General features: G+C 45.5%; 1 protein-coding gene across 12 annotated transcripts in view; it reads right to left on the minus strand.

Annotated features, from left to right (window-relative positions):
• LOC134358497 (sorbin and SH3 domain-containing protein 1) overlaps window positions 1-22,796 on the minus strand; it is a 214,518-nt gene that overhangs the window by 76,894 nt on the left and 114,828 nt on the right. For 9 of the 12 annotated variants that reach the window (XM_063070773.1, XM_063070777.1, XM_063070775.1 and 6 more), the window contains 13 exons: window positions 21,680-21,808; window positions 19,592-19,618; window positions 19,380-19,501; window positions 18,130-18,810; window positions 16,522-16,857; window positions 14,878-15,004; window positions 12,726-12,758; window positions 10,501-10,661; window positions 10,339-10,402; window positions 9,234-9,308; window positions 8,354-8,416; window positions 4,871-4,933; window positions 4,258-4,305 (listed from right to left, as the gene is read on the minus strand). In XM_063070773.1, the coding sequence (XP_062926843.1) occupies window positions 4,258-4,305; window positions 4,871-4,933; window positions 8,354-8,416; window positions 9,234-9,308; window positions 10,339-10,402; window positions 10,501-10,661; window positions 12,726-12,758; window positions 14,878-15,004; window positions 16,522-16,857; window positions 18,130-18,810; window positions 19,380-19,501; window positions 19,592-19,618; window positions 21,680-21,808 (1,929 nt within the window). The remainder of the gene's footprint in view (window positions 1-4,257; window positions 4,306-4,870; window positions 4,934-8,353; window positions 8,417-9,233; window positions 9,309-10,338; window positions 10,403-10,500; window positions 10,662-12,725; window positions 12,759-14,877; window positions 15,005-16,521; window positions 16,858-18,129; window positions 18,811-19,379; window positions 19,502-19,591; window positions 19,619-21,679; window positions 21,809-22,796) is intronic. The other 3 variants (XM_063070782.1, XM_063070784.1, XM_063070785.1) reach the window with 3 other exon arrangements.

The following is a 22,796-nucleotide window of genomic DNA, read 5'->3' on the forward strand; positions in this document are numbered from 1 at the left end:
AAAGCTGATTCCTAATCTGACAGTACCATGGAATTGAAGCATAGGATGGAATAAACACCCGCCGGAAACTGGGAAGAGAGTAAATGGGCAGGAGGAAAATAGAAGCGAGGGGTTTGGGGTCAGGGAATGGGGTTTGCATGGTGAGAGAGAGGGAACACAACTGGAGGTGCATGATGGAGTGAGGGGTTCGGGGTGAGGGAATGGGGTTTGCATGGTGAGAGAGAGGGAACACAACTGGAGGTGCATGATGGAGTGAGGGGTTCGGGGTGAGGGAATGGGGTGTGCATGGTGAGAGAGAGGGAACACAACTGGAGGTGCATGATGGAGTGAGGGGTTCGGGGTGAGGGAATGGGGTTTGCATGGTGAGAGAGAGGGAACACAACTGGAGGTGCATGATGGAGTGAGGGGTTTGGGGTGAGGGAATGGGGTTTGCATGGCGAGAGAGAGGGAACACAACTGGAGGTGCATGATGGAGTGAGGGGTTCGGGGTGAGGGAATGGGGTTTGCATGGTGAGAGAGAGGGAACACAACTGGAGGTGCATGATGGAGTGAGGGGTTCGGGGTGAGGGAATGGGGTTTGCATGGTGAGAGAGAGGGAACACAACTGGAGGTGCATGATGGAGTGAGGGGTTCGGGGTGAGGGAATGGGGTTTGCATGGCGAGAGAGAGGGAACACAACTGGAGGTGCATGATGGAGTGAGGGGTTCGGGGTGAGGGAATGAGGTTTGCATGGTGAGAGAGAGGGAACACAACTGGAGGTGCATGATGGAGTGAGGGGTTCGGGGTGAGGGAATGGGGTTTGCATGGCGAGAGAGAGGGAACACAACTGGAGGTGCATGCTGCTTTTCATCCCAACCCAGTTTTGGTTCCATTCAGTTCAGCAAATCAACCAGTGCAAACAATGATAAGTGACACGTCCAAATTCTCTGGAGCTGCTTGGGCGCTTTCCCTTTTAAATCAAGTGTGAATGCAATTTGCAGTCAGGTCACAGAGTGATTTCTTTTTGTTACATAATCTTATCTCCATTTAAAGGCACCAACCCTGACTATCTCATTGCTTTCAGAAGCCAACATTTAATCTACTACCATTTAATCTCACTCTAGTCATTAAAAAGTGGTTAATTAATTTCAAACAGCCACTTCATATCTGCATAATTAACAGTAATAAAGAGTAATAAAGGCAGCAGACATCCTTATAATAAATTCCTCATTTGGACAACTTTTTAAAATCCAATTCTGAAGGAAACTAACCATTAATAATATTATTAAAAGCCATTTAAAAATGCTTGGATTCCTTATGATTATATTTAATGAATACTGTTATTAAAAGGCACTTAAAATTAAGTATAATCTCGTAAGGAGACTAACCATTTTAAATGACTTTTACAAAATATACTGTGGGCACTCAATTACTTTAACATTTCTGGAAACCAACTAAAGCCTTCTTTTCAAAACTTTAAACTTTCATTGTAATTTCCTGATTATGGAATAAACTGACAATTTTAAATGGAAAAAAAAGTAATTGATTAAAAAAAAACAAACAATGCCTTGCCACTTCAGATGGTGGGAGCCTGAAATTAAAACAGGTGACAAGGTTCTATGTTGACACTTCTTTCTCTCTCCATAGATGCTGCCTGATCTGCTGAATGTTTCCACAATTCCCTATTTTCATACAGTGTTACTGTTGCCAGTCCAACTTACCAGTGATATTCTGTGGGTACGGCCCTTGGCTGTTCAACAAGGGGGAAAATCGGAAAGGTCACAGTTGCTTAGTCAAAGGGACTGTTGAACAACCGAGCAGTTTGCAAGTATCAGCCTGTTTCTATAGACAATGGTGCATGCTAGGCACACAGAGGAGCTACAGATTCTCGTCACTGCTGGTGTTGTTTTCACTTATTCTGTGGTTTCCATGGTTACTCTTTTTCATGACAGTCACATACTTCTATATTTCACAACTTCCTGCAAAAAGATTCAAATCCAGACTAACCCCAATGAGCTGCTCCTTGGAAGTCAAAGTACAAAGCAAAAATTATGCAATACATGACACTGATTTTAAATAACAACTTGCAATTGTATTAGATAAAGGTCCTCCCTAAACAAACCCCCAATATTTCCAGTTTGCCCTGTTCCAGCTCCCTACCACCATAGTTGTTCACAGTGGATACATTCTTGCTGCTGTTGCATTGAAGAAAACAGTCCTACTGCTCTCTGTACCATTGGCGTTGGTGATTGGGAGTACCCCTGAGGCTGTGTACTCCTGTCAACAGTGTAAGGCAGCCTTTACAGGGACTGGGCAGGGTGTAAGGTCACAAACCCAAGAGATTCTGCAGATGCTGGAAATCCAGCATAACACACACAAAACTCAGCAAATCAGGCAGCATCCGTGAAAATGAATGAACAGTCGGCATTGCAAGCCGAAACCCTTCATCAGGACTGGAAAAGAAGAGCAAAGACATCAGAATAGAAAGGTGGGGAGAGGGAAAGGAGAACTAGCTAGAAGGTGCTGGGTGAAGCCAGGTGGGCGGGAAAGGTAAATGGCTGGAGAATAAGGAATCTGTTAGGAGGGGAGAGTGGACCGTCGGAGAAAGGGAAGAAGGTGGGGCACCAGAGGAAGGTGAGGAGAAGAGGTAAGTGACCAGAGTGAGGAAGAGAAGAGGGAAGGGGGAGGAAAATGATCTTACTCCTCTGCTTGGACTGGTCCACTGATGGGGCAGACAAAATGTTATCTGAAGGTTGCCCAGTGCTGCATTGTAGAGACTGACCAGACAGTCACAAGTTATTTTGGGTCCTTATCCATCCAATTATGCTCTGGTCTGAAGCAAAATCCCAGAAATGCCCTTATCCCAAACCACATCTCTAGATTAAAACTTTTGTAAAGTAGTGAAAACTGGAAAAGGTTTCATTTTTATTTTTCTGCAGAGCTCACATCTTGTGAAGGTGCTGCTTAAATTATCGAACCAAATGATGTAAAACTCTATGTCTGAGAGTCCGCATAGACACAGTGGGCCAAGGGCCCTGATTCTATGCTGTACAACTCTACAGCTACAGCTTTGAGGAACATAAACATAAGAAGTGGGAGCTATAGGCCAGTCAGCCCTTCATCCCTGCTCCCCCATTCATGAAGATCAAGGCCGATCTACCTTAGAGAATTGTCCTCTACGTAATCTTTTGATTTCTTAAATAGCCAAACAGAATGGATTTCCACAGAGATGGACAAAGATGCATCTCCTACACCTGTGAATAATCATTACTCATGGCAGCTTTGATGACTTTTGCCTGTCTGACTACACCCCCCCCACCCCCGCCACCACCACCTTCCCAACACCAAAAACATATGATTGGCTCAGAACCATTCAAAGAATTGAGGGCAGCAACTGGATCAAACTGCAGTGTTGCCCTGGCTGTTTAACCACTGACTGTTTAAGCCAACAATTGGAACGTGATACATGATTAGTTTTGGAAATCAGAAAATCTACAGAACTTTGCCAGACTGGTGAAGTGTCACTGACTAAAACAGTAGCTGTTTCTCTTTGTCTAGACAGTGCCTGACCTGCTGAGTGTTCCCAGCATTTTCTATTTGATTGTTTTGCCTACTATAGACCTAACATACAAGAGATTACACAGAGCAACACACAAAAATCTGGAGGAACTCAGCAGATCAGGCAGCATCTATGAAGGGGAATAAACACAGATTCACTGGACTAATTCTAGGCATGGTTGGTTTGCTGTAGGAGAGATTAAGTAGACTAGATGTGCATTCACTCGGGCAGGGGTTCCCAAACTTTATGCATTGAACCAATACCATTAAGCAAGGGGGCCATCAATCCCAGGTTGAGAACCCCTGCACTAGAGTTTAGAATGATGGCAGACTTCATTAAAGCTTAGAAAATCCTTAAAGGACTGAATAAGGAGTCTGAGTCCTGGTGATGCAGTTTGACATAAAGACGATGACTATTTAAGATTGTGATATAGAGGACTTTTTTTTTCTGTTCAGAAAGTGGCGAACTTTTCAACTTTCCAACACAGCAGCTGTGCAGGCTCAATCACTGTGTACGTTCAAGACAAAGATCAACAGATTTATGGATATCAAAGGAAACTAGGAACATGGGCATCATGCAATAGAATCGAGGTGGAAAATCGTTCAGGGTCTTGCAGAATGGTGGACCAGTCTCTAACTGATCAAGTGGTTAAAGCTCTTAATCATCAATGTTCAGCTCCAACAAGGTTTGCAACTTATCGCCAGAAGGAAACTACTCACCATCTTCTGAGTAAGGATACCGTGAGGAGTAATCATCTAGTTCGTCATCTGAAAAAAAAATACTCAATGAGAAGACCATGCTCAGTTTGTTTCGGTATTTCTCTTGTTTTTGAGAACTCGTATATCGGCTGTCTCTGTACACACAATAACTGCATTCTATGGTGCTTGATTCAAACCGCAGTGTTGCAGTGTCATCCTATCACACAGTCAGATGTACAAGTTAGAGGAGATAGTTAGATAGAGGTACTGCACACAAATCCAATTTGGATGGTTTTGCATCATCCAAGATTGGAATAATGGTTAACCTTTGCTTGGAGTTTCCAGAAACATTACCAATCCCTGTTTTGGACTCCATCTGCAAGGAATACCTTTGCAAAATAGAGAATGTTTAAAATTAAACAGTGGAAAAAAAAACACTCTTCTTTTAGGCACTTAACTTTGCTACAGAGCAGCTGGAGTCCAACTTGCACAGAAGCTAATCTCTCACTGTCACCTCTACTGACTCAGTGAAGTGTTTATATATATTGACACCATTGTTTCTAGCCACAAAGCAAAGGGAATTATATGTTAGAAACTCCAGGGGCACACAGGGCAGCTGAGAAATAAATAGTACCTTCTAGAATTTCTCTCTTAGCAATCTCTGAGAAGACATAGGTTGGAGTGTAAGTCTCCTTTTCTAGGAAAGAAATGGAAAGGGGAGCTAAGATGGGTGAGCAGAACAGGCAACTTAAGCAGGAAAAGAATTAGCTGGTAAGGTCACACAGGAAAGCAGAAATAAAATGCATTAAAGAACTGAAAATGGTCCAACACAAGGCTTGAGTGGAATTGAAAATGCTTCTCCTGGACGTTCTCTGAATTCCATGGAAACTACCCTGCAGTGCTTTAACGCCACATATCAGGTTGATTTCTCATGATATAATGAGGTATGGAAGTCACAACCCAACCCAATTCTTCCCTCACTGATCACTCGTATCCATACGCATCCAAACAAGAGACCACTGAAAAGCTACTAGCTTTGGAACCCAGACAGTTCCCTTTCTCAGTCCAGAAACAGAGGTCGAGCGTGGGATGGAACATAAAAACATAGTGGCTCTATGTCATACAGGAAGGTACATGTTCCTTTTAAAACTACCTCCCAAGTAATAAAATCATTGCTCAACAGAGATTGGTAAATCTCAGACCCTGGGTCACATGAACTAAATTCCAATAGGTAAAACTATTTCAGTGTAAACAAAAGTAAAACGAAATAATTTTCACACAATGAAGAAAAATAAGTTAAGAAGGTATTATTGATTCAATGCTGTCTTACAAAGGTTCATTTTGTACAGCAAAGGGAAACCAGAATCTAAAAGCCCAATAGTTAAAGTTCTCCTGTCTGGACAGCCTTATACAGACATAACTTTCAACTTGTCAGAGCAGAAACCTCTCAAGAGAGGGGAGGATTATCATGGAGGACAAATATATCACAGGTTACTACTCCACAGAGCTAATCATCACTGCAGCTTCCACTTGCGTAGATGTGCTATGTTAGATTATTCTCTATCTATTTAGTACTAGTCATGTGAGGAGGGCACATAGGTGAGGAATGATGGCAGCAGGAAGGGCATTAAGATAAAACAAAGAAAAAAGCCAAAATCTGCTGGAGAAGCCAAACCTCTTGCCTCTGCTCCAACGGGCTCTGTACACCTATGGTCGATAGAGCAATACAGGCCTCAAGGAGGGCAGTACGGAGAGTGCAAAATATTGCTAATCCTCCTCTTGAACTGACCTACTCACTGGACTGGAATAATGTCAGTCAAGCACTTGCCTGTGCAGTGTTACACACATTCATCACAGTGTCACATCCAGGATTGCATTGAATTGACAAGTCTCGAAGGAAAGAAGAATCAGTCAGTCCGTCTTCCTGCAGGCTTTCTAGAGACCCTTACTAGGAAGAATGTTTTTTTTCCAAGCGTACAGTCTCTTCAGCCTCAGGCAGACTGCCAGCACACACAAGACAACCATTTGGCAAGATATCACAAAGGGCCTAGTAACTGAAGAACTCATTTGCTGGGACAAATATCCTCATTAGACAAGTGTGCAGGGAGATAGACCTGCTCGCAAAAAGCGGCGTCATTGCCAGCGTACATGAGCAAACCGATCTGTTTCCATTCAAAGCCGTTGCTGTCTGCCAAAGTAACAGAAGAACCTGCCACGATCCAACTAGTTGACCAATGCTACACGGCCAAGAGGTGTTAGCCTTGGGGGTCACAGTTCAGGAGTACCGAAAAGGACAGTGGAATTCATGTGATCTTCCTCCACAACCTAATAAAAGTGTATTGCCCAGACAATACCAGTGTAACGTCTCAGGGTAAGTGACATCAGAGATGAAGGCATCTAGATCACTGGCCTCGTGTGGAAGGTTTGTCAGCAAAGTGGCATTAAATGGCTTCAGTCTGTTCACCCTCAACAGCATTACTAACCATTACTCTAGCACTTGGGTCTCACACTCCCCTCACAAGCAAGCGGGAGGGCAACATTTGACCACTAATTTTAAGTATGTTCCAAGATGATGCTATGGTCGTCACGATGACAGGATCTAATTCAGATCCAGGGGATCTACACAGAATCAATTCCTGGATCCTGTAACAGATCCATGACAGGGGTTGCAATGTGTAAGCCATGAACCTAGAAACAGAGAGTAGTTACAAAATGAAGAGTCACCTTTTAACAGATACGGACAGCTATTTCTCTCAGAGAAATAGGTTTATTTGTAATTCTCTTCCTCAGAGAGAGGTAGACACAGAGCCTTTGCATACTTTTAAAGTAGTGGCAGATAAATTCTTGCTAAGCAAAGGGTAAGGGCTTATGCAAGGCAGGTGAGAGTTCATATTTGGAATTGCAATTGCAGTGGTTTCCAAATGAACCTGATCGGTGCCAGTTACACCAGGTCTGTTTCTTCATGTTTCTGGCCTCCCTAGGCTCCTACCGACCCCTGACCCTTGTAATCATCTTTGCAGGTTTCAAAAACAGTCATATCCATTCCATATCGAACCCCCATTTAAAAAAAAACAGCACAGCAAGTGAAAATGGTCAAGGGTTGGGCTTGCCCAGCTACTTGAAACTGGCATTGGTTTACTACCGCCAGTTACAGTGAAAAGTTTGTCTTGCACAGTGTATGAGGTAGTGCAAGGTAAAATAGCAAAAGAGTGCAAAATAAAGTGTTACAGCTATGAAGAGCAGTGCAGGCAGACAATAAGTTGTAAGATCATAATGTGATAGACTGAGATCAAGAGTCTATCACATTGTGGGAACTGAACAGTAGTGAACCCTGGAGCGTGCCGAAACTAATTCCGCTCAGATACCATCTAGCCGGATGAAATAATTCTCCTTGAATAGATTTGAATGTTTTGAAATACACTGGCCAAGCTGAACTCTCCAAAAATGGCAGTGTAATCTCCAGGACGCTACTGCTTACATAGAACATGAAGTGAGCTTCTGAATACTCCACTCACATTGATGATAGGAGGCATAGAGATGATGAGCAAGAAGGGCAACTGGCTGGGAAGAACCATCCAATAGATATGAGTAGTGGGATCCTTCATAGATGAGCAGACAGGTGGCCAATAATAAATGTTTGGGGACAGAAGCTGGTGGTGATTGACACATTATGCCACCAATGATATGTGAGAGTGGTACAGTTGAATGCAAGATAATGTGTAATCAAATCTCCAGGTATGCATTCGATTGATTCATTTTGGCAATTTCAATAGATAGGGAGGGAATTGGATACAAGTCCAGACCAGTGTGGTAGGCTTTCCTGCTTGAAGGTCAAAACCCACTATAATGAACACCTAACTAAGTACAGACGGAGCCAGCAAGCATCTCCATATGTGGTGTACAGGTGCCGTAGAGAGAGAGACAAGGCAGATTCGTATTGTAACCATTTTCACGTTAAGAATATCACATCGCAGCTCTTAGATGCAAGCACAGCAAAGCTTCTAGCTCTCTGCTAAAGGCCAGGGCACGAGGCAACTTAATGAAACTCATGGGAAACAGACGTTGAAAGCAGAAAGGAATCTGATTTGTGGATGTCAGATTCCATTCACGGCGTTACCTTCCGATTTAGGACTGGGAGTCGTCTCGGGAAACACGTAGCTGGGTGTATAAGGATTTTCCTCTGCAGCAGAAAAAAGCAAATTGCAATTCTTAAAACCATCTCACCCACCTCTACACCCCACTTTCACAATCCCTTAGTGAGGACCCACTGATCAAAGTGTTTTCAGGCTGGAGTTCCTCTCCTGGCCCACCTGAGTTTAGACCACTGAAGACAGAGGAGTAGGCAATTTGACTGCAGTTTAAGTTGTGGCCAAACGCCAGTCTTGTCTCTTGTTCCCATATCCAGTCTCTGTCCCAAGACACTGAAGAAAGTTCTCACCATATTTCAATCTTCCTCCCAAGCCCAGATTCACTTACAGCCCTAAATGCGGCTAACACTCACTCAGTCCTGATCGGAGAAAATGTTCAGGGCCCTAGCTCAACAAGTGGCTGAGAACCAGCCCATGAACAATCTGCTCTCCAATGGTGCTTATCTTGGAATAGCAGGACTGACTACAATACAAAAACACCAGGAACTCTTTGGTCCGTCCAGTCCTTACAATACTCCACACAAGCTACTCCCATGATCCCACATCCCTTCATTCAGCAATTTCAGGCATCCCAACCTAACCCACTAATAAAGGTTAACATTCCCCAATAAAGGGTGACATCTTCCAATCACTGCATAGACTGAGAGAGAACATTAAAACAAGCTAGACATTTGAAAGAAATCCTCTTATCCCTCCTGTATCGGCACTATGAGATGTGTATTCCAGTGATGGATCTTCAGACAGCCTTCCCATGCACACTAAACCACATTGTATACAACAGCAACCTGGTCCACCATGGGGATGAAGGACTTGGCAGCACCACACACTGACTCTCACGGCTGCTGATACCTTCTCCTTTGTGCTGGCGTTCAGGGATCTCGGGGAAGCTGTAGGTAAGGCGATATGGGTTTTCTTCGGGCGTGTCTGAGCGGAAAGGAAGGGTAGTGAGAGATGAGAAGTGAAGACTCTAAAGGAAAAAAAGACAAGCTGCAAGAAAGAGTTCACACAGAATGGTTGCAGAGATCACCCATTTGGAAAAGGGAGAGTCACAAAGACTTGAAACGAGCATGAACGGGATGCTGTCAAACAGAGGTGACACACCATCCCACTATACTATGACACAATTGCAAGGTGGATGGCACAAGCCTGTGACAGGAGTACCACAGCGGATGGGAAGCACTGATCTGCCAGTGGGGAGTGTGGTGCAATCTGCTGGTCTCATGCCCTTGTTCCATGCTTCCTAGCCTTTCAGTTTCTTAAAACTCTTGCAAACCAGTCACATCTGTGCATCAAACAGTTCCTGCTTCTGCAGGAGAGTGAGCAAAATAAGCGGGATTTTGACTTAGCCTTTCTTTACATTCCCATAGATTGCAGCTCCTCTGCCAAGCATATACACCAGTCCGTGGTTCCTCTTGCACTGGGCATGGTTACTTTTGCAAAATCCACAGCAGAAATCCCCAACTGCTGCTCAGCGTTTAGAGTGACTCTATAAAACATTGCTTGACTTTTCATTTACTGGCCAGCAGCTCTGTTGTCACTGATGCATGGCAGACATCTCTACCCCGTCCACCTCAGTCCTCCCCATCGAAGTGCCTGGTACTCACCACAACTGCATTAAAATCTCAATATTTTAACCTCACTCCACGACTGGCTTCCCTAAACTGTCCAGTGGGTTTATTAATAACTTTCTGCTATTAAACAATCCCTGCTCTTGGATTTCCCAACAAGAAACCTCATCAAAGCCATTTATAATTTAAGGAGCATTTTTACACCAGCTGCAGCTCTTTATAGAGAAAGCAGCCTTGGCTTGAGCCTGAAGAATGGAACGACAAGGGCAAAGGTCACCATTTCCTAAACATAACTCTAGTTAATCACTCCGACACAATGGGGGAAGGTAATCTCTGTACGAATTGCATTCACGGGTTGAAAAGCCACCCTCCCAGGATCACTTTACCTTTGTTGACTTTGTGGATCTGCTTGAACATCGTCTTGTACCAGTCTTTTGGCCTCTCCACATTCTGCAGGTCAAAGAGTACAGAAACGTTGGAAAGAGCATCAAGTCAAGCTCACGTCTGCACCGAGCAAGACGATGGGAGCCAGGCTCACACATCCTCACCTTGATACCGAGATCCTCAGGTGCAATGAAGGAAGAGTGGGGGATCCGAGGAGCCTTCTGGCGCCTGCTGTCCATTGCCCCTCCGGCGTTGACAGTAGTATGGGCTCCTTCTGCAGTCAAGGCGGCTGTGTTCTGATCAATTAATCTATCTGGCACAGAGTCTAGTAAGAAAATAAAAAGCACAAATATGTGCAGTAACAAAAATATTCCAAATTTGCAGCAATGTTTAAATCATTAGGTTGTACAATGCCTAATATGGAAGCAAGTGGAATCATTATTTACCTCTGGGGTTAACCACAGTTTGAATGTAAGCGAATATAGCAGGCAGTGTATGCTGATGGATTTTACTCTCAAGTGACCAAAGCAATTTGGCATCAAGTGACACTCAAGAGTATCTTTCTTTCTGCATCCATTGAAGACACATGAAATGGGCTGTCATCAAATGCTGCCAATGTGCTGGGTACGGATGTCATCAAATAGATGATTTTGTTAAAGGGGACAGACCCTTTCCAATGGTTCCCTGATACTTGCTCTCCCTCTGATCCCAGTCATGTCCACATTCAAGGAGTCTCCAGCTTGTGCTGCATGAACTGATGCACCACTCATGCAGGGACATACTAGACAGGGTTTCCCAGTGGAGAGCAAGCTCTCAGACAAATCTCTGGAATGCCCACAAGTCAGCCGTAAATGATCCATGGCCAATTTCAGCTTTGATCTTATTGTAATTGGGTGCTTGAATCCCAGAGCTTGGAGGTGGCTAAGCTATCTTATGATCGCACTCACTAGTTCATTCCCCATAGCATGCGTCTTTTTCCAAAAATTTAACCAACTCATTTTTAAAATCTGTTACTGTTCATGTCCAATCACACTAGTTTTTTTGAGGATGCCATGAACAGAGCAAGCACAAAAAGAGAAATAATGTATGAGGTCATGAAAAGGCAACGTGACTTCATTGGACATGTGATTAGGAAAGAGGAGTTAGAATGCACGGTAATTATGGGAAAGATTGACGGGAAGAAAGCAAGAGGAAGGCAAAGACAAATGATGATGGAGACAGCTGCCAGAGAACTGGAAATGAATACCAATGAGTTGATCCACTTGACCTGAAACAAGTGTGTGTGGGCCATGGCAGTCAAAGCTCAAACTGGGCATGGCACCTGATGATGATGATGCCTTCACTATCTACTTCCTTGCTAATGGAAACAGTTTCTCCTTTTCTATTACATATAAACGTGTTTTCATTAAGCACTATTTTTAACACTTGCTTTGTCAACTCCAGCTTTCCTAGCCTCTCTATATTACCTGAGCTCCTTTGCCATTTCTATTAACTCTCTTAACTTCTTGTTGCATTCTTTCTTAGGTGATGTTGACCCACTCTACAACTCCTTCTCCAAGGTCATTAGCAATGGGCCATAAATGCTGGTTTTGTCCTCATCCCAAAAAACAAAATCCAAGTGGTACAGAAAAGAAAATGCTAGAAATACTTAGACTGATTAATTTCCTGATGATGATGGCTAATATCAATTTACAAAATCAATTAAATGTGCTTAATATCTGCAGGGGCCAGCCAGTGGTGTAGTGGTATCAGCCCTGGACTTCGAGGTGGAAGGTCCTGAGTTCGAATCCAGCCAGGTCCCAACTTGGGCAGCAGCAGTATCTGTGTGGAAGAAAAGCCTGGCAATCTACTTCTGTATCTTGCCACAAAAACCCTATGGACAACTGCACTATCCGTTCGGCCGCCATGAGTTGACGATGACTCAATGGCACTCAAAAGCAACATCTGTGTAAAGATGCTTCCATAAATTAGATTCTATTTTATACTATCAGGGCCCTGGTGTACAAACGTTTGTACTATCACTGTCCAATGGCAGCATGGGTTACACTGACTCAAAGTTCACAGGTTCAAGGGTACTACAGCAAGTTAGGAAGCTACATTCAATGAACTGACAAAATTTTAAAGGACTGTTGATGAACTGCCAATGAACCTTTGATTGAATCCTTACATGGCCTGGGCCAGAATCCCGGTACACCCAAGGATAGTAGCAGCACCAGGGTCAAATGAACACCTTGAGGAAGAGTTAGAGTAACTCATTGTGCTATACCCACTTTGTGGACAGGTTTTCCTGCTCCCTCCCAAGCTGCATAACTTGCCCCAATGGACCGTTGGTAGAACAGGAGATCTTGGAAAGTAGGAATGAGAGGTTACCCTGTCAACTACCCCTTACCTGACTGGCTGTTCAGTCGCTTCTGTTGTTCTGCTGAAAGAAAGAAAGAAAACATATTATAGATGCACATCCCACTAAGAAACAGGGCTTAGTCTGCTCACCTTTTCCACTTTGGTTGGGTGTGATGATTCCAAAGGCTGATTTCAGACACACTCCACATGTCCTCCAGGAACCAATACCCTTGACAATGAATATTAACAACCTGGCCCACTTCACGCGCATTAGCAGCATCACTAGGTTATTTGGCCCCAAAAGCAACCAAGACATCATCCACTCTCTTTAACCAGACTGAACTGGAAAGCCAAGTCTTCTTGACCATTAACACAAAAGACACCTTTTCAAAAGTGGCCAAAGTCAGTGCAGCATGACCAGGAAGAGCTCCATTTTAAGCAGAGAGTGTTTGAGGAGTGAATAGGTCAGGAATTAGTTTTGTTACTTTCCCAGGCATCAATCTACTTCACCATCTGGGGGAGCCATTGACACATAGCTGCAGACAACCCACCAAATGTCCAGGTTTAACATTTGATTGAATAAAGCCTCCAAGATATTAAAGTGCCCCATCACTCATCCCCTGAGCTTGAGGGAATGTTGAACAAAATCAAGTGGATAAGGTGGAGGGCGGGGAGTTAGCCAAAGTTACACAAGACTGCAGAATTAAGATTCGGACACCTGACCCAGGCAGATACTCCAGTACTGCATTGTTCTTTCAACGATAGAATTTCAAACCTTCTTTGGGTGTTCACAAAAAAACCTCCACCTCTTGTTGTTTGACCTTGTTCTACCTCAATGCACTGTGCAATAATCTGACTTGCATGAACAGTATGCAAGAAAAGCTATTCACTGTATCTCACTACATGAAACCATACTAAACCAACACCAATTCAAAAAATGCTAATTACCTACACTCTGGGTTGTTTATCCATGGGAGGGACACCTAACAAAGCTCAGTCCAATGCCATCCCCATGTTCTTTGCGAAGTGAAAGAAGCTTCTGCTGAATTGTGCTCAGGCCTTGGGCATTTAACAAGGAAAGCCAGACCTGACCTGACCTTCCTGTCATAGACGATGGGCATTCTGTCACTGGCACACAACACAGCACATCAATATGATGTCCTAAAGATGGAAATCTGTTAGATGCCACATTTTATCCCCTTGACCTGTAGCATGACTACACCCACTGATATCCCAACTCATCCCTGCTTCTAAGTCCCTATCCAACCCTCTCTAGTTCTCCAATGCTCGTGAAGCTGAGTTGGGGCATTTTACCATGTTAAAGTTACTTTAGAAATCTATGCTAATGGGTGGATATTTCCCCAAGACTCTGTGTGATCTTGATAGGAGAAGGAAGGGACTTAGTAAACAAAGGAACCCCAAAAAGCCAATCCCAAGCCTTTCCTTATTTTTCTTAGTAGACTGGAGGACTGTAGCTGTAGCAAGTCACCAGCAGATGATGAATAGTCTTGACCAAAAGAGGATGACTGTTTAAAGAAAGATTGGCTTTATTTGTCACACATACATTGAAAAATACAATGAAATGCATCATTTGCGTCAAATCAGACCAGCCAGGATGTGATGGGTAGCCCACAAGTGTGGCCACGTTTCCAGCACCAACAATGCACTCACTACTCACTAGCCCCAACCATACATCTCCGGAGTGCGGGAGGAAACCGGAGCACCCAGAGGGAACCCATACGATCAGAGAGAGAACATGCAAACTTATTACATATTCCCCTGTATAGATGCTGCCTGACTTGCTGACTTCCTCCAGCATTTTGTGTATGTTGCCCAAGATTTCCAGCATCTGCAGAATCTCCTGTGTGTCAGATTTCCTGGGAGAGACCTACCACTCACAGTAACTCGGAATGACCACAGGACTGGGAATGAATATAGTGCCACCAATTACAGTTGAATATGCATCAAAATGATCATCTACAGTACATGAGCTCACACCCCAGTGAAAACACTCCAGCACTTCGGTCAATGATTGCTGACATAGGCAGCCTATTCTGGTTGCTGGCACTTTGAACTTTCCATCACCTGCCATCCCACCCCAATGACAACCGCTCAGTTCTAGTTGTTGACAATGCCTTGCTCACCCCTCGCTAATAAGAAGGCATACACACTGAATGATTTTCGACCATCAGTATTCTTACCTCGATTGTGCTGGAGCAGCACTATGGTTGGATTCACAGATGTGGTGGATGGGTACGCCGAGAACCTGCTGGATGCGGAGAGAACTGGGTGTACTCCCACTCCTTCGCTTACTCTAGGCTGTGCATCCTTATAGACAAGAGAACACTGAGTGAGAAATACTCAACATGCAAGGTTAGAGAACTGTTCCTCCAAATCCAAAATCCAGAGTTAGCTTACTGATTCCATATGTTGCCTAATATTGCAAACATTGAGCAGTATCTGCTTTCTTCCACCCCATTCCTCGGCCGAAAGCTGCATCGGGGAAGCATAGGCAGGGTGGGAGCCATTCTCAGTGCATGCAGTCCATCTTCCCCAGCATGACAGGTTCACTTACATAACACCAGAAGTGTGGCAATACTTGTGGGCTGCCATTTGTCCCAACTAGTCTCAATTAGTTGTTATCCCTTCTTGCCCTGAAAAATCTCCAAGCACTAATCCTGTTGGAAGTTACAACTGGAAGTATTCTGCCCCACTTTATAGGTTCATCACTCGCTACTCATCTCTGTCCATTAAGTGAATTTGAGAAATTACCCTAAGCATTCCTCAGGTAACTGGCTCTCCAGCTTCTTACATTAGTTTCTCTTCAACATCTTCTGATACTCTGAACCCCCCATTCAATCTCTCCTTGGGCTACGGGGAACAATCCCAGTGCCTCTTATCTGAGCTTTTCCTGGCCTTTTAGAGTTAGGTCTCAAGTACAGAAGGAATTGCAGGAAACCTCTAGCTAACTGACCACATGATCAGAGGGGCTGGACACATCCAGAAGGAGGAGACCAATCTGGTTCTTGCTTATTTAGCCACACGGTTGTGGATAGCCAATCAGGAAGCAGCATCCCAGGCCAAGACTTGCTGCCCTGGCACACAAGAGGTAATCCCACAGGCAAATTCAGCAGCTCCCATTTCTCCAGCACTTAGGTCACCATTTTACCTCTAACTAAAACACCCCAAAGGATAACAAACACAAGCTTCCAAAATCCATAAACAGTTCCTTCCCATCTGAGTTTTGGCACCGGTGATTGCTCAGCTGTATAGGAGAGAGCTTTCCCCCGTTGCTGGATCCAACGAACCATTCCTAGCGCTTTCAGGCATGTTATTCAATCCTGCCAAGCACATATTAATAAAACAGGCAAGGCATGCACATCCCAGTTGTACACGGTGCTCCAGTATGTAACACTGGGCTTTTAATACGAGCTCCTGCAAAGACCACAAGCAGTCAATTGCATACACGTCATTGCAATTATCGCATGCAGTGTCCATGCAAGGCAGCGTGATGGCACAGCAGCTCCAGAGACACCTGGCAATGGTCAGCGCTGCCTGCCTAAAGCATGGCAGAGGCAACGAGCAGCTTGCGAAAGGAGGAGATGGTTGATCAGGACTGGTTAATGAAGCACATTAAACCCCTGCTGATGGAAACCTGTCACAGGCGGCAACGCCCAGCACGCTAGCAACGCCCAGCTGGAACGGGGTAAGCAGCGCAAAGGGGGAGGTTCCATCAGCGCAACCGCCGCACTCGGCGGTCGGTTACACGAGTGGGAGGCAAAGCAGGAGCCGGCAGGTACTGCAGCTGGGAGGGGCAGGAAGCAACTTCAGAAGTTGGGCCTTACTGTAGGCGGGGGCAATTCGCCAAGCTCGGAGTCCGCGGCACTGTGCAGGTTGGCAGCAGGCAGTGGCAGCGAGGGCACTGGTGGATTAATGGGGGAGGTGGAGGTGGAGGAGCACGGAGACTGGGAGACCCCTTTCTGCAGGTGAGGGGGGATGAAGTCGTCGAGTGTCGGCAGGGTCAGCTGTGCAATGACGGGACGAGACGATGAGGCTCGCTCGGCCGATACCAGGGGTGGCAGAGGCGTGCAGGGGTTCTCCTCTCGCTCGCAAGCTGTATCAGCAGGAACTCTGCTAGGCCAAGAGACCACTTCACACTGGGCTAAGGCAGCAGAGAGGTCCTGCAGGGAGAGAGCTTGCATTACTAAGTGAGGCTGCATTGGTCAGCCAGCCCATCCAGGTAGCACAGTTCTCATAATTCTTCTCAGGTGGTGGGAAAGGGCCAAAGTGAGAGCAACACCATCCTATCTGAACTTGGCTGAACCATCCACCTCTATCTGTGTGTTCATGTACTCCAAGTTTCTAACTATAACAAGCAACCAAGCACAGGGTTTAAACGACAAAGCAGCAGATGACATTTGAGTCCACAGTATATCCCCTCTCACTCTAGAATAGAGGGTTTCCCCTACAACCCTCCACCTCCCACTCTGGGACAATGAGTTACTGACAGCCTGTCCCTTCCCACTCTTGGGCGGAGAGTCCCTACAACCTCGCCCCTCCCACTTCAGGTTAGAAGGGTTCCCCACATCCCATTCCCTCCTACTCTAGGGCAGAGTGGCTCCCCACAATCGTCTCCAACAACTCTACGTCGGAGTGTCTCCGACAACCCACTCCTCTTACGCTAGTACAGACAGTGCCCCACAACCCATCTCCTCTCACCAGGGTCCCCACACCCCATCCACTTTGGGATGACAAGTCATGACCGGGTTTTTTCTGAAGCTTTGCCCCATTTCCAGTATTGACATTCATTTACGGGGTATGCACAATGATGGCCTTGCACACACGTGCCCCTCCTGATGTGTTACACTTGATATTTCACTGTGATTGTGACTGCCACAAAACCTGCTCATATTCTTCCCCGCCAAGCAAACAGAAAAAAACATCTGCTGGGGCCACAGAACTCTGGCAGGGTATCCTGAAATATCTTCCACTTTCTAATCTGCATTATGCCACCCTGATTAACACAGGCAGTAAGTGGGATCTCAGCACAGACTGGAGGTGTCCTTGCATCTTATCCTCCATCATAATAGCATTTAGTTCCAGTTTTATTCGCCCGATTTCTACAGAGCCTCAGGTGTAGCACTGATTCTAATCTCCACACACTGCTGTGCAATGGCTTGTGTTCGTTACTCAGTGAATGGTGTTACCAAGTCCAGGCAGTCACCCTCCAATGCCATTCCAAATCAAAGGCCCAGTGAGCAGTAATCAGGAAAGCCGCACCTCAGTGAAAAGACAAGACATGCACTTCGGTGGAAAAATCTCGTAACAGAAACTGACATTGAGGGAGTGGGCTGGGGAACAGTGAGAGGTGCCTTCTGGGAGTGGGCAGACTTCATCGACGCCGTGTGGAAAATGAGAAAACAGCACACACAGACAGAAATTTCAATAGCTACCCCACTGCCTTGGTCTGCCCATTGAGGGGGTCTCCCTCGAGTGGTGGAAAGAACCTCAGCTGGTTTCAGAGCAATCACTGGCGTCCTCTCCCGATCCAGCGCTGAACTTCCACCGAGTGGCTCTGGAGGTGGGTTTACCTGTGGGAGTTTGGGCTGCGCAGTGCTGTGCCCAGCCCTGGGCGGGGAGTCCTGAAGCAGGGGTCTGTGGAGAGGGGGCGGAGGAGAGCTGGCTGTGCTGCTTATGAGCAATGGGACTGTCAGAGCCGAAGCTTCCACGCCCTGGGAGAACGGACAGGGAGAACCACTGGATGCAGGGGGAGGTGTTTGCCTGGTCAGTGCGATGTACAGATTGCTGATCTTTCTCTCTGGGGTGGGCCTAGTGGGCGGGGCACCAAACCAGCCCGCAGGCTCTGGGCTGGCACCTGGTGGAGGTGCCCAGCACGGCACTGGGGCTTTGTCACGAGGAACAGTCTGGACGGAGAGCGGCAGCCCGCCACTTAAGCTGGAGTACAGGGAGGTGCCGGGATGCACGGATGCAGGCTCCTCGTTACAGGTGCTGGGCTCAGGTCGAATGTGAACGTAATCCAGAATCGGGACCGGAGCAAAGTATGACAGTTTAACCTTATTGGAGGGGCGCCAGGCAAAGCTCTCTTCCCGAGGGGGTTGGGGGACAGGAGGCGGCTGTTCATCGGTTTTTCAAAAAAAAAATGCAAATAACACAAAAGAAAATACAAGTTAAAGTAAGCAGAAAAAAAATTAAATCAGAGGAAAATAACTTCTTGATTAACAGTTGCTGAATTACAGATAAAATGATAGTGTCCAAACAGGCTCCTCCTTGCACTTACGGAGATTTAATTCTCATGTTTATTTCAAATCCGTCCTTGATTTTGTTCCATAATCTCTTCCAATCCTTTAAGCCTTTGCACCTTAGACATCTGCTTCCCTGATTTTATCCCTCTATTATTGCTCCTCATGCCTTCGCTGTGAACTCCCAACTCTTGGAATATTCCCCCGAACCTTTCTATTTCTTTTTTGAACCTCAAAAGTTTTCATTTAATACCAACAAACTTTTGACACACAGCATTGCATATGGCTTGGTGTCAGCAATCTATGTAATAACATTTCTGTTAAGCACTGTGTTATCTGATATGTCTAATTCATACATGTTCTGATTCCCCTGTTATATACCAATCAATTCCAACTAATTGCTTCTCTGAGATTAACAGATCTGAGGTCATAAATCTATGTACCTGAGGCTGTGTCTTGTGGTCGCTTGGCAGATTTGGTCGCACACTGCGAAATCCTTTGGCTGCCAGTGACGAGGGGGCAGCTTCTCCATTAGGTTCGCCAGTCGAAGGTGGCATCCAACCATCTGTACCAGTCAACGGCACAAGGCATCCACAATCAGAGCCAAGAACTCTTAACAAAGGATCAGAATAGAGAAAAGTCTGCTCTCTCCTACCTGTCTCTGAACTGGGCAACTCAGCGCCTGCATTTTAATAGACAACAAGAGAGAAGAAAAACACAAGAGGGAGAGTTACTCACACAGTGACCAGCTTGGTGGCAGAACCAAACGCAGCCAGACATTTCACATTCATGACAAAATCTTTTCCGTGGGTGCTGGCTCGTTCTGAGCTGTTTGTTACCATAGAAACTCATTCTAAACACGATGCCCTTGCAATCTCTGACCCCTGCTTCCACAATATAGTATTGATCCACAGAAAAGAAAGCAACCATTGTTCTAAGTCTCTACTATTCACTTATGGAGACAAAAACCAAAAGTCAAAATAATTTGCATCGTCCACTGATGCCTCACAGCAGAGCAAGATGGGAAATGTCACAAATAGTGAAATATGAACAAAAAAAATTAGCATTGTGGAGGCAGAGAGTGAACAAAGTAACCCTTCAGAATATTCTGGGGAGAATTGAGCAAAATGAGAGGAAGTTAGGAAAAAATCCTGGAAAATTAAAACTGTTTTCTTAAAAATGATCACAACAAAACCACAATATCCAATCAACTCCAAACAAATCCATTGGATAAATACAGATCAGCTGCTTAAAGGTGAGTGTGAGTGTGAGAGTGTGAGAGTGTGCGAATGTATTGTGTGTGTGTGAGAGAGAGAGAGAGAGAGAGAGACTGTGACTGTGACTGTGTGTATATAGAGAGGTGGAGTGAGATTGGGAAAGGAATTAGTTTCAAGTCGAGAGTCTGGATAAGGACTGAGAGTGCAGAGAGATAACTAGTATAAAGGGGAAGGGTGATACAGGTGATTGGTGAAGGATGGACAGAAAGAGACAGGTAGGGATGGAGAGGAGTGGAGTTGGGAGACAGAAGCAGGTTGGTGATTGCTGTGAACAGACAAGGAAAACAACAAAAAAGAGGAAAGGGCAGATGGAACCAGGTGGGAAAAGGGGAGGGTGAAGATGGAGACAGGTGCTGGAGGGTGATGAGCTCAAGCACAAAGGCTGCCAGTGCTGGAATCTGCACAGAAAATGACAATGGGAACCACTACAGGAGAGATGAATGGCAGATGGAACCAGGTGGGGAGGCAATACGATGGGTAGAGCATGTGGGCAGTATGTGGATGGAACCAAGGAGAGGAAGGCAGTACGGTCAGATCAGTGTTCCGCTCTTGGTTCCAGCATCAGCTGTCTGTTGTTTCTGAACTCCATTGTATGCACCCATACAAGTAGCAAAAAAATCCAGTCCACGCGGAAATGTGGCAGTTAGGTAGAGAGTTTGGTTTGAGATAACTTTAAAGAAAGTTCAGTCCGTACACAAGATCTCTGGTCTGTCCAGAGTCAGCTATGGCCTGTATGGGATCCAGACCCAACAATATGGTCACACCTTCAAAGTCCTCTCCTATGGCCTGGCATGGGCATTTTCTATTTTGTGTGTGCTCATTACAACAGTGACAGAGATCACGCAGGCAAGGGGGTGAGAAAAGTCAGGGAGCAGGAGGAGAAGGGGAGAGGGAAGGGATGAAGGTGTTTGAGGAAGACCCAAATCTTGAGAGTTTACAGCTCTTGGGTGGGAGGGCAGGGAAAAACACAAAAGGAATCGTGTCAACAGAAAAGGCTTTTCCAACCAGTGGCATCAGTAGTGTTGGTCAGGTGAGTGAGAGCTATAAGCAGGTATCGGTGTTGTTGTACTCTAAACAAACTGCAGTGAGACAAGGTGATGTGATCCTGATCCAGACGGAGCAAAAGGCTCCCAAGTTCACAAGAGCTGCTCGCTTAAGGGAAAGTTCCACCAGGCAGGACTACGATCCACTTGCAATGCTAGTTGGAGACAAAAGAATGGGCATTCAATCATCTCCAACTCATGCTGCTAATCACTTTCTATTGACCCTTGCATTAGATCAGAAGTCAGAGTTTCTGCTCAAGAGCACTTTCCAGTGAGTTAGCAGGTGGCTTCAGAATCACCATCTAATCGAACACATCAGATGCCCTTAACTGGCATGGTTAAAACCCACAAACTACCTGAGCAGTGCATTGGGCAAATGAACCACAGAGGTGCTGTAGGTAAACAACAAAGGTAGTTCCTTACTATCTTTGCTGGGCGGTTGTTGGGGATCCAGATTTAGTGAAGCGTCGGTCTCCAGAGGTTCCACGTAGCCTGCCGTAGTCCGCATGGTTACCGATCCTTTCCCCACGCTGACTTTCGACGGGTCAGTTTCTGGAAGGAGAGAAGTGATGTTACACTGGTCACTCTTCATTGCAATGACAGGCCTGGAAAGTAGAGGTTTTTCACACTGCCCATGTCCACGGGAATGAGAGGATGGGCGAGGAGCCACTGCCCATGTTGGAAGTTGGCACTGTAGGTAGTGGAGCTGGCATAATCTATACATGGCTAAAGACTAACACTGCAAGCTTTGATAGGTAAATTAGTCAGGAAATAAAAAGAGGGTGTGGCATTGCAATGGATATTTGTTAACCTGCAGTGATGGCTGCTTTGAGTTCCCACTCTGAGTTGCTTCCTCAGTCTCAACTTGGGAGCCCCCTTCTCCAGATGTTGACCCTTCAAACTCATGACCGGAAGGTTGGTTCTTCCCATTTGCCAAGTGCTCTCCCTTTTCATTGCTAATTATTAATGAGGTCCATATGATTACAAGTACTATGAGACTTGAACATCAGGTATGGTGGTGTAACATTCATATATCTCACCAGACTAATAATCCAGAGGAGAAGAGATTAATATTACCAGGCCAATTTGTAGATTTGAATTCAATTTAAACATATGGACGTGTTTTAAAATAAGAGACCACAAAGCTATTGGATTTTATTAAAAACTAAACCCTCAGATAAGGAAAACGCAAACAGGAATTCTGCAGATGCTGGAAATTCAAGCAACACACATCAAAGTTGCTGGTGAACGCAGCAGGCCAGGCAGCATCTGTAGGAAGAGGTGCAGTCGACGTTTCAGGCCGAGACCCTTCGTCAGGACTAACTGAAGGAAGAGTGAGTAAGGGATTTGAAAGTTGGAGGGGGTGGGGGAGATCCAAAATGATAGGAGAAGACGGGAGGGGGAGGGATAGAGCCAAGAGCTGGACAGGTGATTGGCAAAAGGGGATAGGAGAGGATCATGGGACAGGAGGTCCGGGAAGAAAGACAAGGGGGGGGACCCAGAGGATGGGCAAGAGGTATATTCAGAGGGACAGAGGGAG

Source organism: Mobula hypostoma, chromosome 18 (assembly GCF_963921235.1).
Source record: "Mobula hypostoma chromosome 18, sMobHyp1.1, whole genome shotgun sequence".
NCBI classification, from domain to species: domain Eukaryota; kingdom Metazoa; phylum Chordata; class Chondrichthyes; order Myliobatiformes; family Myliobatidae; genus Mobula; species Mobula hypostoma.